Genomic DNA, 18,844 nt, shown 5'->3' with positions numbered 1-18,844 from the left:
GCTTCATTGGGGAGTCACGACAGAGGGGACAGGAAAGCAGGAGTGGAAAGAGGAGTGGAACAAGCAGGTGGAGTGAGTGGAGTAGGTAGAGAGTAGGAGGATGGGTGGGGCGGGAAAAAATGAAGAGTGAGTAAAGGTGAACGAACACAAGTGGGAGAGTGAATATCCGAAAGCAGACACTAAAAAGACGACAAGAGGATGAGACGGAAGATGAGGGAGTGCAGGGGGACAGGATAATACACTGAATCATGGGGAACCTAACAGAAAATCAGCGAACAGCTACCAGAAAGGAGTATGTGCGGATGCTTCTTGAATGTTACACGACAGGTTTTCTCTTTCGTTAAGTCTATCACGACGCAGGACACCACTTAGCTGTCTCCTCCTTCCTTTAGGGCGACCTCTTACACCTCTCAGAGAATCTTTAGCACTAAGAAGATCACCCCCACAACTTCTCCCACGCCACAGCCAATAAAGATAAAAAGGCAAGCGGCTCACTGCAACATTGCTGAACTCCGATACGCGAGCTTCCACAACCACCCACCCTTCTCTGGTATCTCGCACTTCCTCGCACGCCTGGACTTTCTACTCAGGTCTTGTGTAGCAACCAAGGAAGCTAGAGTCGACTTTAGCTTACACGATGGCGACGCTGCTCTGAATTCTGAAGTGGGCAGTGGTTGCAAGGTAAGACTCAGGAAGGCCACCACAATAAATACTCGCCCCGTCTTCCTGGTCCGAGCTAAACGTTGACAGCCTCGCAGGACGGGGACGGGAGAAACTTCCTGTCCTGATCCATATGGTAAGTCTAAGAAAGCAAGTCAACTCAGAACACAAATCTCTCTCTCTCTCTCTCTCTCTCTCTCTCTCTCTCTCTCTCTCTCTCTCTCTCTCTCTCTCTCTCTCTCTCTCTCTCCCTCTCATATGTCAATCACCATTACTCGCACCCCCCATCACCAAAACCCCTTCATGTCACCATAGCAACGCCATGTCCCTCACGGAAACACAAACTGGATTTAGAGAGCTTTTGCTGAAGCAGAGAAACGCCAAGGCTCAATTCTGCTCCCCTTCCTGACACCACTTCGCTGCTCGACATCAAAAGCTTCAATTCACTGAGATCACCTGCTTCCCTGTCTTGGCTGCCCTGTGTCTCCCACGGTATTCCAACCAGCTGTACGTAAGCGGTAACTCGGTAATTCTTAGGCGGCAAATGTATAAATAAGAGAAAAGACACAAGATGCTGCATCGAACGCTAATAATAAAGACATCAGCATCCCCACCACTACTCCCAAGCGTTGCATTACCACCACTGACAGTGCCACCATCATAAACATACATACAACAGGAACCACAATATCAAATACTTTGGCGTTTTATTAGATTGTGTTTTGTCAGGGTCTTTACGTTTTTCAAGGGCTATTGTTCATAATTTTTGTCATATCTAAAAAAGAATTCTGCATCATCAAAGTAAAAAAAAAAAGCCACCGTAAAATTGATTATTCATCTGTGTGGCTTCTGAAAACCGTCTTTGAAAGAAAATACAGCCTATCAATATAAAAGACAAGTCCTGACTTCAAGTTACCTTCCCATACATCCTCACCTGCCAAAGGTAAGCCGTAACAAACATTCAATCTCGTTTGTCTGTACCCTTCGTAACTTCCATATATACACCACAGCACAATATTGCCTTGAACTGACTCAAATTTTGAATTAAATCCTAAGTGAAGTGTGTCTTTCCCGGCCCACACTGCAGAAGCCACCGCCATTACCAGCATCCAGACCTCGACCTGCTCCTTTAACCGGATCAGGTCTTGCCGTAGCAGTTCGACGCTTTGCAAAACACAACAGCACGATCGAACACATGAATTGTCCCGGTGTTATACCTTTTTCTATTTGTACAAGCGTCGTTTTGCAGGACAGCAAGGGCTGAAAAGTGTTCCCTTGTATGAAAAAATGAATGGCGCAAAAAATGGGGTTACGCTTAACAAGCCTTAAAATACGTTGCCCTATACGCTGACGCCATCAAAGATAAGACTAACGAAGCAAGAAAATGCTATCATGGACTTACCTTTTGAAAGATTATATATATATATATATATATATATATATATATATATATATATATATATATATATATATATATATATATATATATGACACACACACACACACACACACACACACACACACACACACACACACACACACACACACACCATTGCACCTCACAACACAAAAACAAGAACAACAAAAACAAGAGGTCGTACTCATGAGAGTGGAGAGCAGGCTGAGGGCTTGGGGGTGGGGGTGGCGGTGACGGGGATGCCCACACCTGCCGTACTCACCTGTACATAATATACAATACAGATTAGTATGCAAGGCAAAATTTAAAATACTTATTATTGCACAGTATATCATCATATCTTCAACACAGGGTAAAAATAATTGTAAGTGCATCTATATAAAGTGATATCAAAACAAGGTACTCTTTTCATATATATATATATATATATATATATATATATATATATATATATATATATATATATATATATATATATATATATATATATATATATATATACTACATTAACACTATGTCAATACTGTACTTCCTGCAGGTGTTGCTCACGGGTGCTAGAAAATATCTATGTGAGGTGTATGTGCTACTATCACTGCTGCTGTTGTTGTTGCTGCTGCTGCTGCTGATGATGATAATGATGATGATGTTGTTGCTGCTGCCGCTAACTGCTGAGTGCGACTGTGAGGCACAAGGCGGCGGTGTGTGTGTGTGTGTGTGTGTGTGTGTGTGTGTGTGTGTGTGTGTGTGTGTGTGTGTGTGTGTGTGTGTGTGTGTGTGTGTGTGTGTGTATTGGAGGAACGGGTCAGGCGGGGGGGTTAAAGGTATGAATGGATAGACAGGACAGAGGACAGGCAAGGGTGATGTAAAAAGACTGATTTGTTGGGAAGCTTGACAAGAATACAGAATGTCATAGAATGAAGTGAATGCTGTTTTCCATTCCCCACTTTCTGTTTGTACCATATGTGTGTGTGTGTGTGTGTGTGTGTGTGTGTGTGTGTGTGTGTGTGTGTGTGTGTGTGTGTGTGTGTGTGTGTGTGTGTGTGTACTGTCGAGAAATTTGCTGACACACTTGAATGTATATACTTTTCTTTTACTCAAAACCGGAAATATACAAATATTCTAGTTAGTTTTAGTTAATAAAACAGTATGTTTATTTTTAATAATATGCCTTTTTTGAGAACGGTGCAAAATTGACGTTCTTCTTGTTTCCTGTCGGCAGTACGTGTCCCAGTGCGCTCAGACCTGCCAGTCCACGTGTCCAGGACGAGGCTGACCGGAATATTGTGACGGAGAGACTGACGCAGTGCACAGCGGCGACCTGGCGCCGTGTTCATTGCACAGGCTAGTCCCTGCGTGCCCGGTACATTCAAAGACGCTTCCATATCTCTCCTTGGTAGGCGATGCACCGTAGCATCGAGAATTGTAGAGAAATACCAACACAGGCTATTTTCAAGCCTCAGTGGTGTAAACATATTCCAAAATAAATCGTACATAATTGGTTAAGGTTATTTAATCTAGAGGCAATAACGACCGTCTGATATTAACGTTTCCTTTTTTTCTGAGACTATAACTTTTTCACAGTTTACAAAATAATGCCTACAACGAACGGACACATATTTCAAGGCAATTATCGTCCCTTTTCCGAACACAACACACGTGCACACCCCGCCGATCCTCGCCCTCACACTCCTCCCCCCAACACCAATATAATGTAGTCTCTGGGGGAATATAATACGCTGCTATAAATTTATCGTCGTGCAGTTATTTTTTTCTTTTTTTTTAAGGTTACATGTACTTACGTAGCCCTCATATCCTTCAGTGACAAACACGGCCGCCTCACACCGATCTGCTTTTTTTCTCCCTTCCTTTTTTTTTTCTTTTTTTTTTCTTGCTCGCCTGCATCTAAAGTTTTTGTCATTATTCCATTAACAATTTTCGTACAATGGAGTCTGTCATTTTTTTTTTTTTTTCATCTCATTTCAGCACTCAACACTGTGCCCTCGTCGTTCATGCGTTTAGTGTTTTACTTCGTTCAATCTCCAGATTCGTGTTATTTATTCTTTTTATCAGTGGCAACGCATGGTCTGCAGCAACACGGCTAGGATTCTGCACAATGAATTTCTGTTTCTGCTCCGCGGAAATTCTCGCCTTTTAGCTCAGAATGTGACAAACCCGCGTAAGATGAGGAGGAGAGGCAGACTGGTTGGTGCTCCATAACTTTCAAGGTCTGTGTTTAATATTTCCTTCTCTCTCTTCATTTTGTGCATAGCAGGATTAATTTCAAAGAAAACGTTTTCGCTCTCTCTCTCTCTCTCTCTCTCTCTCTCTCTCTCTCTCTCTCTCTCTCTCTCTCTCTCTCTCTCTCTCTCTCTCTCTCTCTCTCTCTCTCTCTCTCTCTCTGTGTGTGTGTGTGTGTGTGTGTGTGTGTGTGTGTGTGTGTGTGTGTGTGTGTGTGTGTGTGTGTGTGTGTGTGTGTGTGTGTGTGTTTATCGTCGTTCATGCGTTCATGTGTTTAGTGTGTGTGTGTGTGTGTGTGTGAAAATATATACAAAATATGAACAGCGCACCCAAACGTGTATCGCTCACAAATTGCATTTAGAGCTTTTTCCAGCGTTTCAGACACATCATCACGCTGACCAGTACATAAAAAAAAAAAGAAAAAAAAACGTTGAAGCGGAAAACGTATTTGCAATATATTTCAAGAGTGCTAATGATAATTTCCAGTCCCTCACTCCCTCGCTGCCTGCACCTGGCGCTCGCGCTCGACACACACACACACACACACACACACACACACACACACACACACACACACACACCAATAACTCTCCTGCTTTCTGGTTTACGTCCTTTCTCACCTCGCCTTCATCTCCATTCTCGTTCGTACCTTGCCTCACTTCCTTGCTTTCCTCTCTCTCTCTCTCTCTCTCTCTCTCTCTCTCTCTCTCTCTCTCTCTCTCTCTCTCTCTCTCTCTCTCTCTCTCATTTATCCTTATTCAGATATCTGCTGCCTCATCGCACTAACTTACATTATTTAATTTTATTTCAGCTCCGCACCTTTACCCCACATTTTCCTTTTCTCACGAGCCGTGCACACACACACACACACACACACACACACACACACACACACACACACACACACACACACACACACACACACACACACACACACACACACAGGAGTCATCAAATATCTGTTGCGGTAAGTAATTAATGCTGCATCAGACTGTCCGCTCAAAAAAAAAAAAAAAAAAAGGGGAATTTCAATATACTCTAAAGCACTGACAGAGAGAGAGAGAGAGAGAGAGAGAGAGAGAGAGAGAGAGAGAGAGAGAGAGAGAGAGAGAGAGAGAGAGAGAGAGAGAGAGAGAGAGAGAGCCTGGGGGGATGGGTAAACAGACAGGCAGACGGACGGACAGACAGCGAGAGACAAAGAGCCAAAGTTACTTCATGAATAAATCACTGCCAAATTGCAATGCAGAAGAGGCATGGCGTAATGTGGCTTTTGTGATTTGCATGATGGGGCTTTTAGTAACGGTATTTCTGTCGCGTAATGAAGGTATGTGGTCTGTGATGGGACTGCGTTGGACGATAAGGGATAGACAACAAGTGTGGGTATGGGATGGGTGAGGCTGGGGTGTTGTGATGGGTGAGGCATGGGTTGTGATGGGTGAAGTTGAGGTTGTGATGGGTGAGACTGGGGTGTTGTGATGGGTGAGGCTGGTGTGACGGAATGGGTGAGACTGGGGTGTTCCGATGGGTGAGGCTGGTGTGACGGAATGGGTGAGACTGGGGTGTTGTGATGGGTGAGGCTGGTGTGACGGAATGGGTGAGACTGGGGTGTTGCGATGGGTGAGGCTGGAGTGCTGAGATCGGGGTGTTGTGATGGGTGAGGTTGGGGTGTTGTGATGGGATGGTTGAGGTAAGGGTGTTGAGATGGATGAGGCCGGGGTGTTGTGATGGGATGGTTAAGGCCGGGGTGTTGTGATGGGTGTGGCTAGGCTGTTGTGATGGTGAAACTGGGGTGTTGTGGTGGGATGGTTGAGGCTGGAGTGTTGTGATGGGTGAGGTTGGGTGCTGGGATGGGTGAGGTTGATGGGATGCAACGTGTGAGGCTGGGTGGGGTGTTGCAAGTTTACACACACACACACACACACACACACACACACACACACACACACACACACACCGCTATCATATTTCCTGCTATAAATGATGTATTAATGTTATTGAAGGTGTGGTTATCCGTAATACACAGATTTTCCTCTAAATATTCGATATAGCAGGAGGAAGCCCGGCATAAATATAGTCCTCCGAAGGCATTGTAAAAACCCGTTTTCTGAAACCCCATCCAGAGAGAACGGTTACTGCGTACCACTGGAGGAGGAACTGCAGAAAACGAAAACAGGAGCCTGCTGGAGTCTTATTTCTTGTCAGATCTAAAATCATATTATATTTAAGGCTTATACTTTCACTCTACATAAATTTTGCTTAATCCTGAAACAATACAGGTGGTACAAACGCGGCCAAAACTACCATAACGGTAATAGTGAGAAAAAAAAAATGTAACGTACTGTATGAACTGCCTAGATGATTCAATATCAGCGTTGGAAATAAAGCAGTAAAAGTATCCTAATGGAGACACGAAGAAAGCAAGTGAGTAGGACAATAAGTAAGGAAAAATAAGAGTAACCCAAACGGAAACACATAAAGAGACGAAGCAACTACAATTTCCCTCCTAAGTTTGACCATTCTCCAAACTTAGCTTGGGTTCAGACTGTGGAGCATTTCCTGACCCTTAGGATGCGGCTTAGGTAAGACAGTTTTGGAGGACGAAGATATTATAACCACGTAATGTATAGTCAGAATACTCCTATCTAGTTATTACCTTCCCTGTTTCCTTCTTTTCCTTGGCCCAGACATGTGGAGTCATCTTGTCGCGGTGGCGGGGCTTGAAGTGTGGTCGGCGGTGCCACCTTCTTTGATGGTTGTCTGTCACTGGAGAGTTCGGTGCCCGTCAGCTCCGTGGACCAAGAGCTCCCCCTTCAGCGCCATATAACCGCGATGTTGCGGCGCTCATCACCCTCCTCCACCCTTTTTCCTTTAAACAATCAATCAATCCCTTCCTTGAATTTCTCCATCACTACGAGAAGTGTTCGTTCGATCGTCCAAGTCCTGAGTTTCAAGCCGAATCAAAACTCTTACCACGGGTTCTGAAACTTGGCAAGAAACTGTTGAGTGATCTCTTGATGCTTCCTTGGCTAACATTTTCCGTTCTTGCTTGAGGCTTTCATCGAGTTAATGGGTCTCTCTCTCTCTCTCTCTCTCTCTCTCTCTCTCTCTCTCTCTCTCTCTCTCTCTCTCTCTCTCTCTCTCTCACTTTTTTTCCAGCATCTAGGGGCTCACTCCACATTTCTTCTGCTTAAAGTTTCATTCTTTTATAAAATTCCAAATTAATTCACTCTTACTTTTCGTTTCCATGATATTATTCTTTCTACTTTTCATATTCTAACCTCCTTAGCCTTCTCTCCTCACTTTCCTGCTCCTCCTCCTCCTCCTCCTCCTCCTCCTCTTCCTGCTCTCACCGGGAGACACCAGGGTCCTCGCTTGAGAAACTGTCTCATGAGTGATTTTCTTAATGAGTTGCAGAGCGTGACTAAGTGGGGCCCGCGTGCCTATGTCTGTTCGCCGCCCTCCCTCTTCACGTGCCGCCCTGAGCCACTCACTGATGTGCATGACGGACGTCCTTTCTCGTCTCACTACCTCTCTCGCCCTCTGAGATTTCTCCTTTTCCCCTTGGTTTCAGGATCCCAATTATCTGCTTCAATCCTCACTATGTCTGATGCTGCCTTATCCCCTGACTCCATCTCTCCTTTTGCTTCAATGTCCCCACTGATTTTCTCCATTCGTGGTCCATTCCTCACTTCCAGTTTAACATTCCAGCTAAAGCGTGAGGTATTTCCTCCCTCACATCGTTCACGCTACTTTAACGCCACTCATCTCACCAACTCACTATTCCACTTTTTGTTTCAGCCATCACTCTTTCATTCTCTCTGCCTATGGCTCATTCTTTACGGTCATTCCAACATCGCAGTCATTTCCTAACTCACATTTCCCGTCTATGACTAATTCTTCACCTTTGTTCCAGTGCCGCAACCCTTCACACCCAGTCGTCCCTGTCCACTGTTCACAGGTGTGGTGGCTCGACACGTGTAATGTTGCCCTCCATCATCACTACTCATATAGCCTGATGGAATGTATCGACGAGCGTTGTCCCAAACCAGGGAGAATAGGCGTGCAGCAAACATCGCCTCACCTGGCTGAGTTCAATTACGGTAATAGGTAATGCCACTCAAATCAATGGCCTATATCAGAACGACAAAAAGAAAAAGAAACAAAAAATATCCCACAGCAGCACAGCATTACGAAACAGTCCCGTCTCACCAGGCTGGGGACTGAGTGGCCGCGGACGGGGCGTAGCGCTGATGGGACCGTGGGTGCTTTTGATGTCGCGTGTGCACCCCTGAAGGGACGAGTACGAGAGGCAAGAGGGGAAAACAGTTTTTTTTTTTTTTTTTTTCAGAGCCTGCAAAGAGGAAACGATGAGAGGAAGGCTTGTGTCTGGGGGAAAAGAGGCAGATAGAGAGAGAGAGAGAGAGAGAGAGAGAGAGAGAGAGAGAGAGAGAGAGAGAGAGAGAGAGAGAGAGAGAGAGAGAGAGAGAGAGAGAGAGAGAGAGAACGTATCTGCGTACAAGTTTTACCTTCTCACACAGAAGTAATACAAACTCTAGTACGGGTATGAGGAGTTGGCATAATTAGGGATTTTTCACCATCAAAAACAAGAGATAAAGAAAAACCTTTAAGGAGTTCGAAGGAGGAAGTTTATACGTCTTAAGTTTTCACAAAGGCGTCGGATCACACTTTTCTGAGGCTCATTTTTATTTTTACCTTTCTCTCTCTCTCTCTCTCTCTCTCTCTCTCTCTCTCTCTCTCTCTCTCTCTCATCTCGTTCAAAAATTACATAAGGGCACAGCTTGGAAGGCAGTCACAGAGTTCAAGTTCTTCTTTAATAAAACTTCGATAAAAACATCAATAAGACTTCAAAGGCCACTATGCATGAGGCAGGAAACTGACCTCTTGCTAAATATATCACTTTACACAAGGCATAAAATGGAGGACAGAGAAGAGGACAGAAAGAGGAAGCGGAAAAGCAGATGAGAAGGAAGGAGGTAGCAAGGAGCAAAGAAGTTAAAAGAAGGAATGAAAGTTAAAGAGAAGAGAAAGAGGGGGCAAGGGAGAAGGAAAGCGGGGGGATGAGGAAGAAAGGAAAGGAACAAAGAGCAGGAAAGGAGCTACGAGGTTAACGGAAGGGAAAAGATGTAAGAACGATGAAGATACGAAATGAAGGAGACAGAGAAGGAAGGAATGAAGGTAAAGGATAGAGAAAAAGGTGGATAAAGAGAAGAAATGAAGAAAAGTGAGTACGATGATGGAAAGGGGAAGAGAGTTACAGGATAAAGATTTAAGGTGAAGACAGAAGAAGAAACGAATGAAATAGGTGAATAGATGAAGAGAAGATGGATAAAGGAAGAAATGAAGAAAAGTGAGTAAGAAGATGAAAGGAGGGAGAAAGTTACACGAAAGCTAAGAGATAAGGTAGGAAAATCAAGAAGAAATGAGGAGGTGAACGTGAAAGAAAATAAAAAATGAAATTAGAAAGTTAGAAGCTCGGAGATTATGGGCTTTCGAGAGCAACAGAGAAAGCAAATTGGTAAAAAAAATAAATAAATAAAATAAATAAATAAATAAATAAATAAATAAATAAATAAAAGAATGAAAATGGAAAAATGAGAAAGAAGACATGAAGGAAAAAAAATCAGAACATAAACAGAGTTCTGAAGAGAGAAATGATGGAGAAAAGTCTAACATATTGAAGAGAATAAAAGGAGCTAAAGAAAAGTAGAAATCAATGAATAAAAGTAGGAGGGATGTGAAAAAAGAATGAATACATGAAAAAAAGAAGGAAAAAATAAAGACAGAAGGAAGGAAAGAAGATACAAACGGAAGAAAGGAATGAAGGAAGAACGGTAAGGCAGAAGGGAAGCAAAGAAGAAAGAAAAAAATAAATAAAAACAAGCCAGAAACAAGAAAGGATGAATGAAGGCAAAAGTAAACAGTGACAAAAAGAAGATTGCATGTAGGCGAGTGAAGGAATAGAGAGGAAAGAGGACAGAGATAAAGGAGAGGAGGGGCAAAATGAACGGTGAAGACTAACAAGAGAGAGAGAGAGAGAGAGAGAGAGAGAGAGAGAGAGAGAGAGAGAGAGAGAGAGAGAGAGAGAGAGAGAGAGAGAGAGAGAGAGAGAGAGAGAGAGAGAGAGAGAGGATGAAAGGAGGGGAGGACAGAGAGAGGAAAGAAAGGGGAAATAATAAAACTGGGTTGACAAGGAAGGAAGGAGAAAACAGAGGGGAGTGAGGAACGAACAACGTTGAGAAAAGCTAAAGACTATCGCTGATAATCTATAGTGTGTCGGACGTCACTTAGAACCAGATGGAGGAGGAGGAGGAGGAGGAGGAGGAGGAGGAGGAGGAGGAGGATAGAAAAGAAGTTGATGATGAATGATGGTGATGAAGGGGACGACAGGAACAGCGTTGAGAGAGAGAGAGAGAGAGAGAGAGAGAGAGAGAGAGAGAGAGAGAGAGAGAGAGAGAGAGAGAGAGAGAGAGAGAGAGTTAGGAATTCGTAATGGACGTACAGGAGCACAACAAAATTTTCAAGTTTAAAATTAGCATCAGCCGGGAATGCTACAATAGGCCGTGATGGCAGGATGGTGAAAGGCTGAGGAAAACGCAATGAAGAAAGAAAAAGTATGGTGATGCAGTGTTGGTGGTCACAGCAATTTCTTGCACCACCACCATCACTCTTACCTAAAGTACCATAAATTACTAGTCTGCGAAGAAACAAATTAATCTTTCCACTTTCTCTTTAAAAACCGCTTCAGTCTCTCTCTCTCTCTCTCTCTCTCTCTCTCTCTCTCTCTCTCTCTCTCTCTCTCTCTCTCTCTCTCTCTCTCTCTCAATTCATGTATAATCTAACTCTCTCTCAATTCATGTATAACCTAAAACAGACTACTGGATACTCAACACATATGTTATTTCTTGACTATTTCTACCATGCTGTCCCTAAAATTATCCTCTGCCCTCTTCTCTCGGCAACACTGTATATAAGGCGTTTACGCAAAGGGAATGAAATCGATTTAATTCATGAAGAATCATTTGACTCAAATAACTTTGAATCAGCACTTTTCCCACTGACTGAATCCGAGTCAACACAACAGGCAGCCCTTGAGGTGTACGGGCGTACTATATAAATTCTCGCTGAAATAGCAGCGTTGCTCTGGTTGAGGCAGCGCATGAAGATACACTGAACACAGACAACGGGAGTGTGTCGTTGCAAAGGAATATTCCACCCCAACTACTACTACTACTACTACTACTACTACTACTACTACTACTGCTACTACTACTACTACTACTACTACTACTACTACTACTGCTGCTGCTGCTGCTGCTGCTGCTGCTGCTGCTGCTACTACTACTGCTGCTATCACCATCACCACACCACCCTGTCACCAGTTAGACCAAGAGGCAACGACATTGTTCGAGCATTCGACCATCGAAAAACAACGTCCACAGCAGCACCGCCCAGCTCTAAAGCATCCTCAAGCAACGTGTTGAGATGGGCTAAACACCCCACCAATCATCCACACATCCAGCACACGTTAAAGTTGTTATGCAGCACACGAACTCCATGCTCTCGTACCAAACTGATCAGGATGTCCGGTATCACGGAGCTTACCCCTTCGCTGACTCGCCATGACTGATGGAAAAATGAGTCCAAAGTTCCGAACGCATCAGTAACTCAGTGATTCGCCTGGACTCAAATCGCTTGGTGTAAACTGTTCCCACTGGAGTCAGAGTGGTGCATCAAGACGAATTATGAATCGTTTTTATGAATTTAATCGATTCGCTTGGTGTAAAGGTAGCCTAATAAGGGCCCAAGCTGCAGTTCCTCCCATTCCCGTCTTCGCTTCTTTCACGCTGATTCCAAGCCGTTATCAAGCATAGAACGACCCGCTGGACGAAGAAGAAATACGATAATTAAAATCAGTATCTAACTGACATTGTTTAGGCATCCCTCCCTCATACTATAACTATCATTTTTAACAGAACATGAGGCATCCCTAAGAACCAATGCTTGATGACATTCTCTGAAAAGTTTTTAGACTATGATATCTTCTTCTTATTATTATTATATTATTATTATTATTATTATTATTATTATATTATTATTATTATTATTATTATTATTATTATTATTATTATTTTGTTTACTTTTTGAGAATTAGATGTTATGGTGGATGACAGCATAAGGCAACTCAGGGCATCTGAGGCCGGCCAGCAGACACCCCCCAACCACCCTCTCGCCATGGCGAGGAGACTTGTCCCGTCCAGAGCGAGGGGCAAGGTGTGAGCAATGATACCACCCGGCTACCAACATCTGTCTCTCGTTATCATTTATGCATTATTATGTCATAATAAAGATCACCAGGGCCTCTTATCAAAACGTCACTATCACATTTGATAGCAACGTCGCGACCGACTGTCTCCGAGGAACTGGGACCTGAAAACTTATCTGGTGGCCACAATCTACACCAATCAGCCACAATGGTCCCAGCACACTTGTCCCGCTCACACAACGATCGCGTGCATAGAGCTTACCCATGCTCCCTATGCTTTGTTCCTGATCCTGCTTGCCTAGCGTCCAGTCTTTTCATGTGTATCTTCATGTGGTCACTGAAATGATATTACCCAGTTTCATCACGTGCTCCTTTTTCATCGCCTTAGGAAGAATGACCTCCTTGCATCCTGCTGCACCATCATGTTTTCGCTGTTCCACCAGTTACTTCCCTTTTGCACTGCATCCTCGAAATCAACATCTATGCTTATTACTGTGTATCCCTGTGTCGCCGACAGCAATATTTCCACACCAATTGGTCTCCATCCCGGGCGCATTACTTTGGCTGCCAGCCGGTGTCTCACAAGATCAATATCTTCGGACTTTTAAAAGTGTCTTTCGTACTTGTGTGTAATCTGGGCCTATTGGAGTACTGTCCTCCGTGATCTCCGACCACAACTGTGTATTACGTCAGACTGCTTAATCAGGAGTCTTATTTGTGCCACACGTGTTTCTGCCTGTGTGGCTCCTAAGGACGCTACACCTGCACTAAATCTCTCAAGGAACTCACTCAATCCCTTCTAGTCGCCGCTAACATGACTCGCCCTACCAAGGACTAACGGTCATCACCTGCCAGTATGCTCTTTACTTTTCTCCTATATAGGTATAGGTATCAAATATGATTTTGTATTCTAATTCCTCCGGCCACTGCATACAAACACTGAGTCATTTATCTTAAGAAGCCCATCGTTTTGCCGGGGAATCGAACCCTTGACGATCCATAATGGACCAATTTCTAGTGTTTTTCAGTTTCCCCTTTACCATGACCAGATTAGACTCCATTTTCTATTAGGAGCGACCGAGTTTCTTCAGAGAGAGTGGAAAGGGGGCGGGATATCCCCGCCCAGAGACATAAAAAGACATAATACAAGTTAGTGTACATTAATGAATGAGATCTTTACCACTACCGCCAGTGTTATGCCATTCCATTAAAGAGAGAGAGAGAGAGAGAGAGAGAGAGAGAGAGAGAGAGAGAGAGAGAGAGAGAGAGAGAGAGAGAGAGAGAGAGAGAGAGAGAGAGAGAGAGAGAGAGAGAGAGAGAGAGAGAGAGAGAGAGAGAGAGAGAGAGAGAAACGGAGAAATTTATCTGAAGGTAAATTACATAAATAGGGACTGCCGCATGAAAGCCTGACGGCTTCTTGCAGCTTCTCTAAATTTATTATGTTCTTATAAATCTTTAGCCATGAGAGGCCTCCCTTTGGAAAACAGAAAGGCAGCGCCTTAACATGTCAAGCTCATGACGACCAAGATCATTTAGGCCTTGTACTCCCAGTCACTACACTTGCTCACCTGTAATTTTCTGTAATGTCCGAGTATCATTACCTCACTACTACATCACGAGCAAGGAATTAAAAAAGCACTGCAGTTGAGGAAAAGAACGGCAGTGTGGGAACTCTGTACGATGTCAGCGCCGCACTGCCAGAGACTCTTACGTTCTAAAATCTTACCGTTAGCTTTTGATGGAGACGGAAATTTTAAATGCCGTTATTTCTTCACGGGGTTTATCGACTCTTTCGCGTTGGATATTCAAACTGCTGCCTCTATATTGTGTCTCATCACAATGGAAACCAGAGACAGAGAGACCGAGCACTATACATAATATCAATATAAAGAAAAAAATAAAATAAAAAGTACATATATACCTTTGAAACACGAGTCGGTTTGTTCTGAACTGTAGCGAGTTGTTGAATCCAAGTGCTTTGTGTAACATTTTTTCATCGATTTTCCCTCTAAAAGGGAAGAATGCTATGATAAAAATCTACTTTGTTCCCTTAGCAGTGCGTGTGTTGAAGAGGGACGTAAGGCGATCGAATCTGAATGCTTTTGCAACATTTTTTATATAGATGTTCTCTACACAAAGGTAGGCATATTACGGTAAAAATTTTGCTTTATTCCGTTACTGGTTCAAAGGGTAATCGAGTTGAAAGGGGCCGTGAAGCGCAGGCATGACTGGAGGCTGCTGATAGTTACTCAACGCCACACTCGTCAGCCTACCAGGATGTGCTCCCCGCGAGCCTGGCACCCACCTACCTTCAACCATCCGCTCAAAAGTTGCAGTTAAGTAGCACTTCATCTCTTCTCCACCCAATCCTGTCCCCACCGATCTCGACTTTCCAGCACACTCCGGCGCGACACTAAAGCGTGCCTTCTACCAAGAGATGCGCACCATTTTGAACAAACAAAACACTCGTTGGCATTAGATGTCACTAATAAAAATCTTATCTTCAGAGTTCGTACTTGGTGTTGGTAGTAGTAGTAGTAGCAGCAGCAGCAGCAGCAGTAGTAGTAGTAGTAGAGTTACACACACACACACACACACACACACACACACACACACACACACACACACACATACGTCAGTAGGTTGAAGACTTGAAAGAAGTGGGGGGGACTGATTCAATATTTAAGACAGGGTTGGGGAGAGAGAGGAGTGGGGTTCTTAAATGGGCTTAAAGCGAAAATAATGTCGTCTGACTGTAAGGCATCGACCTGCGGGGGGGATAATAGAAAGCCAGTGGATTGGGGGAGATGAGAAGCTACGGGGAAGTGGAGGCTTGAAAACTTGAAGGCTTAATGGAGAAAGAAGCAGGTGGAGGTGTAGCAGGTGTTGTGGACACGGTGTAAAGGAGCGTACATCGTAGTTCCCTCAAGTAAATCTTCCACACGAAAATTTCGCCCACAAGATTTCCAGTAATATAATTCTCCAAGATAAATTATGTCAGATAAGGAAAATTAATTATGGGGGAATTATCTCGGGTAAAATTTTCATGGAGTCTTCGTGGATGGAATATATTGCTGTCGCATTTACATAAATGTATGAAGGAGCTACAGGGAGAGGAAAGCTCCAGGTGGAATAGTGATGTACAAAGAGTACACAGTAGAAGAATCAGAATATGAGCGTCGACGAGGTGCCGTTGAAACTAAGGAATAATTATAAAGTGAAATGTTTTCCCTTAGTTGAAGTTACAAAAGTTTTTGCAACTTTTTTCCGGAATTTTGTTTTCAGCTTTTGCCGAGTCTCCATTATGCATTAAAAGCACCAGAAAGAATAAAATGAAACTAAAACATCTGGCTAACATACGTACATACAGACAGATAGGAAAATGAGATATTTGCCTGTTTAATAAAGGTGCACCTATGACGGCGTTTGATGTTCACATGTGTGCGTAGAAAGGGTAACGGGAGGACAGGGGGAGGTGGCGAGTGAGAGCAGAGGAGAAAAGTGCAAGATGAGAGAGAGAACAGCTCAAATAGGGGGGAAGCGGGAAGAGGGAGGAGGGGTGAAGAGGAAAATATGATTGAGATAAGAGAAAAATATGAAGTGGAACATTGGAAAAAAGAGGAACTGGAGTGGGAGGGGGAGAGAGAGAGAGAGAGAGAGAGAGAGAGAGAGAGAGAGAGAGAGAGAGAGAGAGAGAGAGAGAGAGAGAGAGAGAGAGAGAGAGAGAGAGAGAGAGAGAGAGACCCTGAGGCATATACCTGAGTGGTGGAGGGGAAGGGGGGAGACAGTATTGTTCCCTAGTCAACAAGTCGACATCATTACAAGATTATTGTGTTGACGCTGCACCCTCGGCATTATTTGTCACCCCGTGAGGCATGGCATATGGCAATCAATGGCGGTGAAACAATGATAAAAAAGGTCACTGTCAGGGAGATAATGGGAAGAAGGGGAAGTTGAGACATGAAATGTGTGATGAACGTCCAATGATACACAGCAAAGAGGTTTAAGTGTCACAGCTAATGGGATTATAATTCATTCTCTTTGTCAATGTTGTAAAGTTTAAATTAAAACGAGAAAAGAAGAAAGAAAAAAAGGGAAGATACAGAGGAAAGGGACACTTGGGAGGAATTCATGAGTAAAGAGAATGAGGACGTTGTGGAATATACGAGTAATTACATAGAAATACTAAACACAAAGGCAAAGAAAATAGGATTACAGGAGAAAGAGCTAGAAAGGACACAAGTAGCATATAAATGGGGAAAGAAATATTGCGAACACAAGTACACACGCTATACAAAGGAACACAAAGCAGCATCAGACCTTTTTGACCCTTACAAGATTGTCTATTATGAACTAAAACTAAAGTGGAACGGAGAAAGGAGTGGGAGGAAGGGATGTACGTGGGGGAGTGAAAGCAAAGGCACAAAAAACAAACATCTATGATAGAGGGACACAAGCTTGATGGACTGCAAAGCTTGGAGCACGAACGACAAAGACAAAAGTGATGAAAAAGAAGAATTTCAGGACTTTTTCGTTCACCGTTTCAATAGACTATCCGATCCTGGCTGTGCAGAGGAGAGAAAGGAAACAGGCAGGAGGGAGAGGGAAGGGAAGAGAAATGAAGGGAAGGGTTGGAAATAAGAAGGCAAGAAAAGGAAAGAGGTGGAAAGGATGGGATATGGAGGGAAAAAAAGGAAGGGAATGACAGAGAAGAGATGGAAAGGGAAGGGAAATGTAGAGAAGGGAAGGGAAGAATGAGAGAGGGACAGTGAGAAGATGTCGAGAAAGAATGAAGTATGAAAAGTAAAATACAATAGTGTGTGAGAGAGAGAGAGAAAAAAAAAACACGATAAGTGGAGGGAAAGGATAAGGAGGAAAAAAGGGAGGGAAGCGTAGGAAAGAAGAAATGGTTGGGAAGGAAAAAGGAAAAAAGATCTAAAATTTCATCACTTCGATAACAGTTCCCAAGCTTCAATCTCCCTTGGTCAAATATTCATCGTCACCATTACATTAGCTTACCCTAGTTCCATGTCAGGGAGGTAATGTGTCATCCCTTACTCGCCCTGGACTTCCTACTGTGTACCTGGGGATCACAAGACACGTGATCACTCCCCATCCACCAGGTAACTAGTGGACCGACACCCCGCTGCTACACATTTCAGTCTTGCCTTATATTTAGTTTTGTTTCCTTTCCAGTACATTCTCAATTGTTTTCTTTTACCGTCAAAGAAAACGAGAAAAGAATAATGAAAACTGAAGTGAGAAAAGCGCACGTCACATTCCTGTTAATTAAATTCTGGAATAAAGCATAGCTAGCGGCGCCTGCTTCACCCCGCCCCCCTTTCTCCGCTCCCCAGCAGTGGCCGGGGAGGGGAGGTGGGCTAACAACTCTGTCTACATATGAACCTCCCAGTGACGCTGCTCGCCTCGCCTGCTCACACCCCGGGCGACCCTTTAGGTCTCTCCATCCCAGGCCATGTCACATGAGTATGATCACAACGCTCCCATTAATAACTTTGATTACCTAATTATTGTAACATGTGTTATGTATTTTGAGACAAACTGAAGAAACATAGCAAATTGATTCAAATATCTCCCTTTATTATTCAATTACATTCGACATCCTTGTCCATAACCATTAAAAAGATTAAAAAAACGTTCAAAGATTTCGGACGGCATTTTCAGAAAAAAAAGTAAACATCACAGGAATATTTCTAATCCGTTCCTCTTTGTTTTACGTTTTAGTTTTTTTTTAATTCAAGGAACATTACAATTTACCCCGCGTTGCTGAGCCTCTGGTATATGTGCACTCACTCCGGAACTGAGGAACGGACGGTCAAACACACCCTCCCATGTTTCAAAGACTAACATAAGCTATATTTATGATTTCCTTGGAGACACATCACTCGATTCCCTTTGCTGCCCATTCTTCTCTCCATTCATTATTAATGCGATCCCTCCTCCCCCTCCCCCGCCCCTTCCCTCCCAGCCTACCTCACATCGCCTGACACGGCATTAAGGATGTTAGTGGGCCGACTAACGAGGTGATTAGACCCTGAGGCAAACAATTAGCCCTGCTGGATATTAGGGGACGAAACAGCTCCCTAGGGACCGTATGTTTTGTTGACGGGATAATAGGAAGACGCGCACAACGCTGAGGATACTGGGGAGGACCGACACAGGTGGAGGCAGCACGGGGGCGCCTGCTGAGGACGGCAATGTGGAAGACACAGCAACCTTACAGG

The 18,844-nt window shown here is 43.7% G+C and overlaps 1 protein-coding gene across 1 annotated transcript in view; it reads right to left on the bottom strand.

The window, feature by feature from the left end:
- LOC135104204 (protein lin-10-like) overlaps positions 1-2,430 on the bottom strand; it is a 185,787-nt gene extending 183,357 nt beyond the window's left edge. Inside the window, exon 1 of the mRNA XM_064011320.1 lies at positions 2,262-2,430. Coding sequence (XP_063867390.1) covers positions 2,262-2,415 — 154 coding nt within the window. The 5' untranslated portion in view covers positions 2,416-2,430. The remainder of the gene's footprint in view (positions 1-2,261) is intronic.
- Positions 2,431-18,844: the final 16,414 nt, after the last annotated feature.

The sequence above is a fragment of the Scylla paramamosain genome, chromosome 10 (genome assembly GCF_035594125.1).
Source record: "Scylla paramamosain isolate STU-SP2022 chromosome 10, ASM3559412v1, whole genome shotgun sequence".
Taxonomy (NCBI): Eukaryota; Metazoa; Arthropoda; class Malacostraca; order Decapoda; family Portunidae; genus Scylla; species Scylla paramamosain.
The sequence above is the reverse complement of the archived record's forward strand: the minus strand, read 5'-3'. Positions and strand labels throughout refer to the sequence as shown.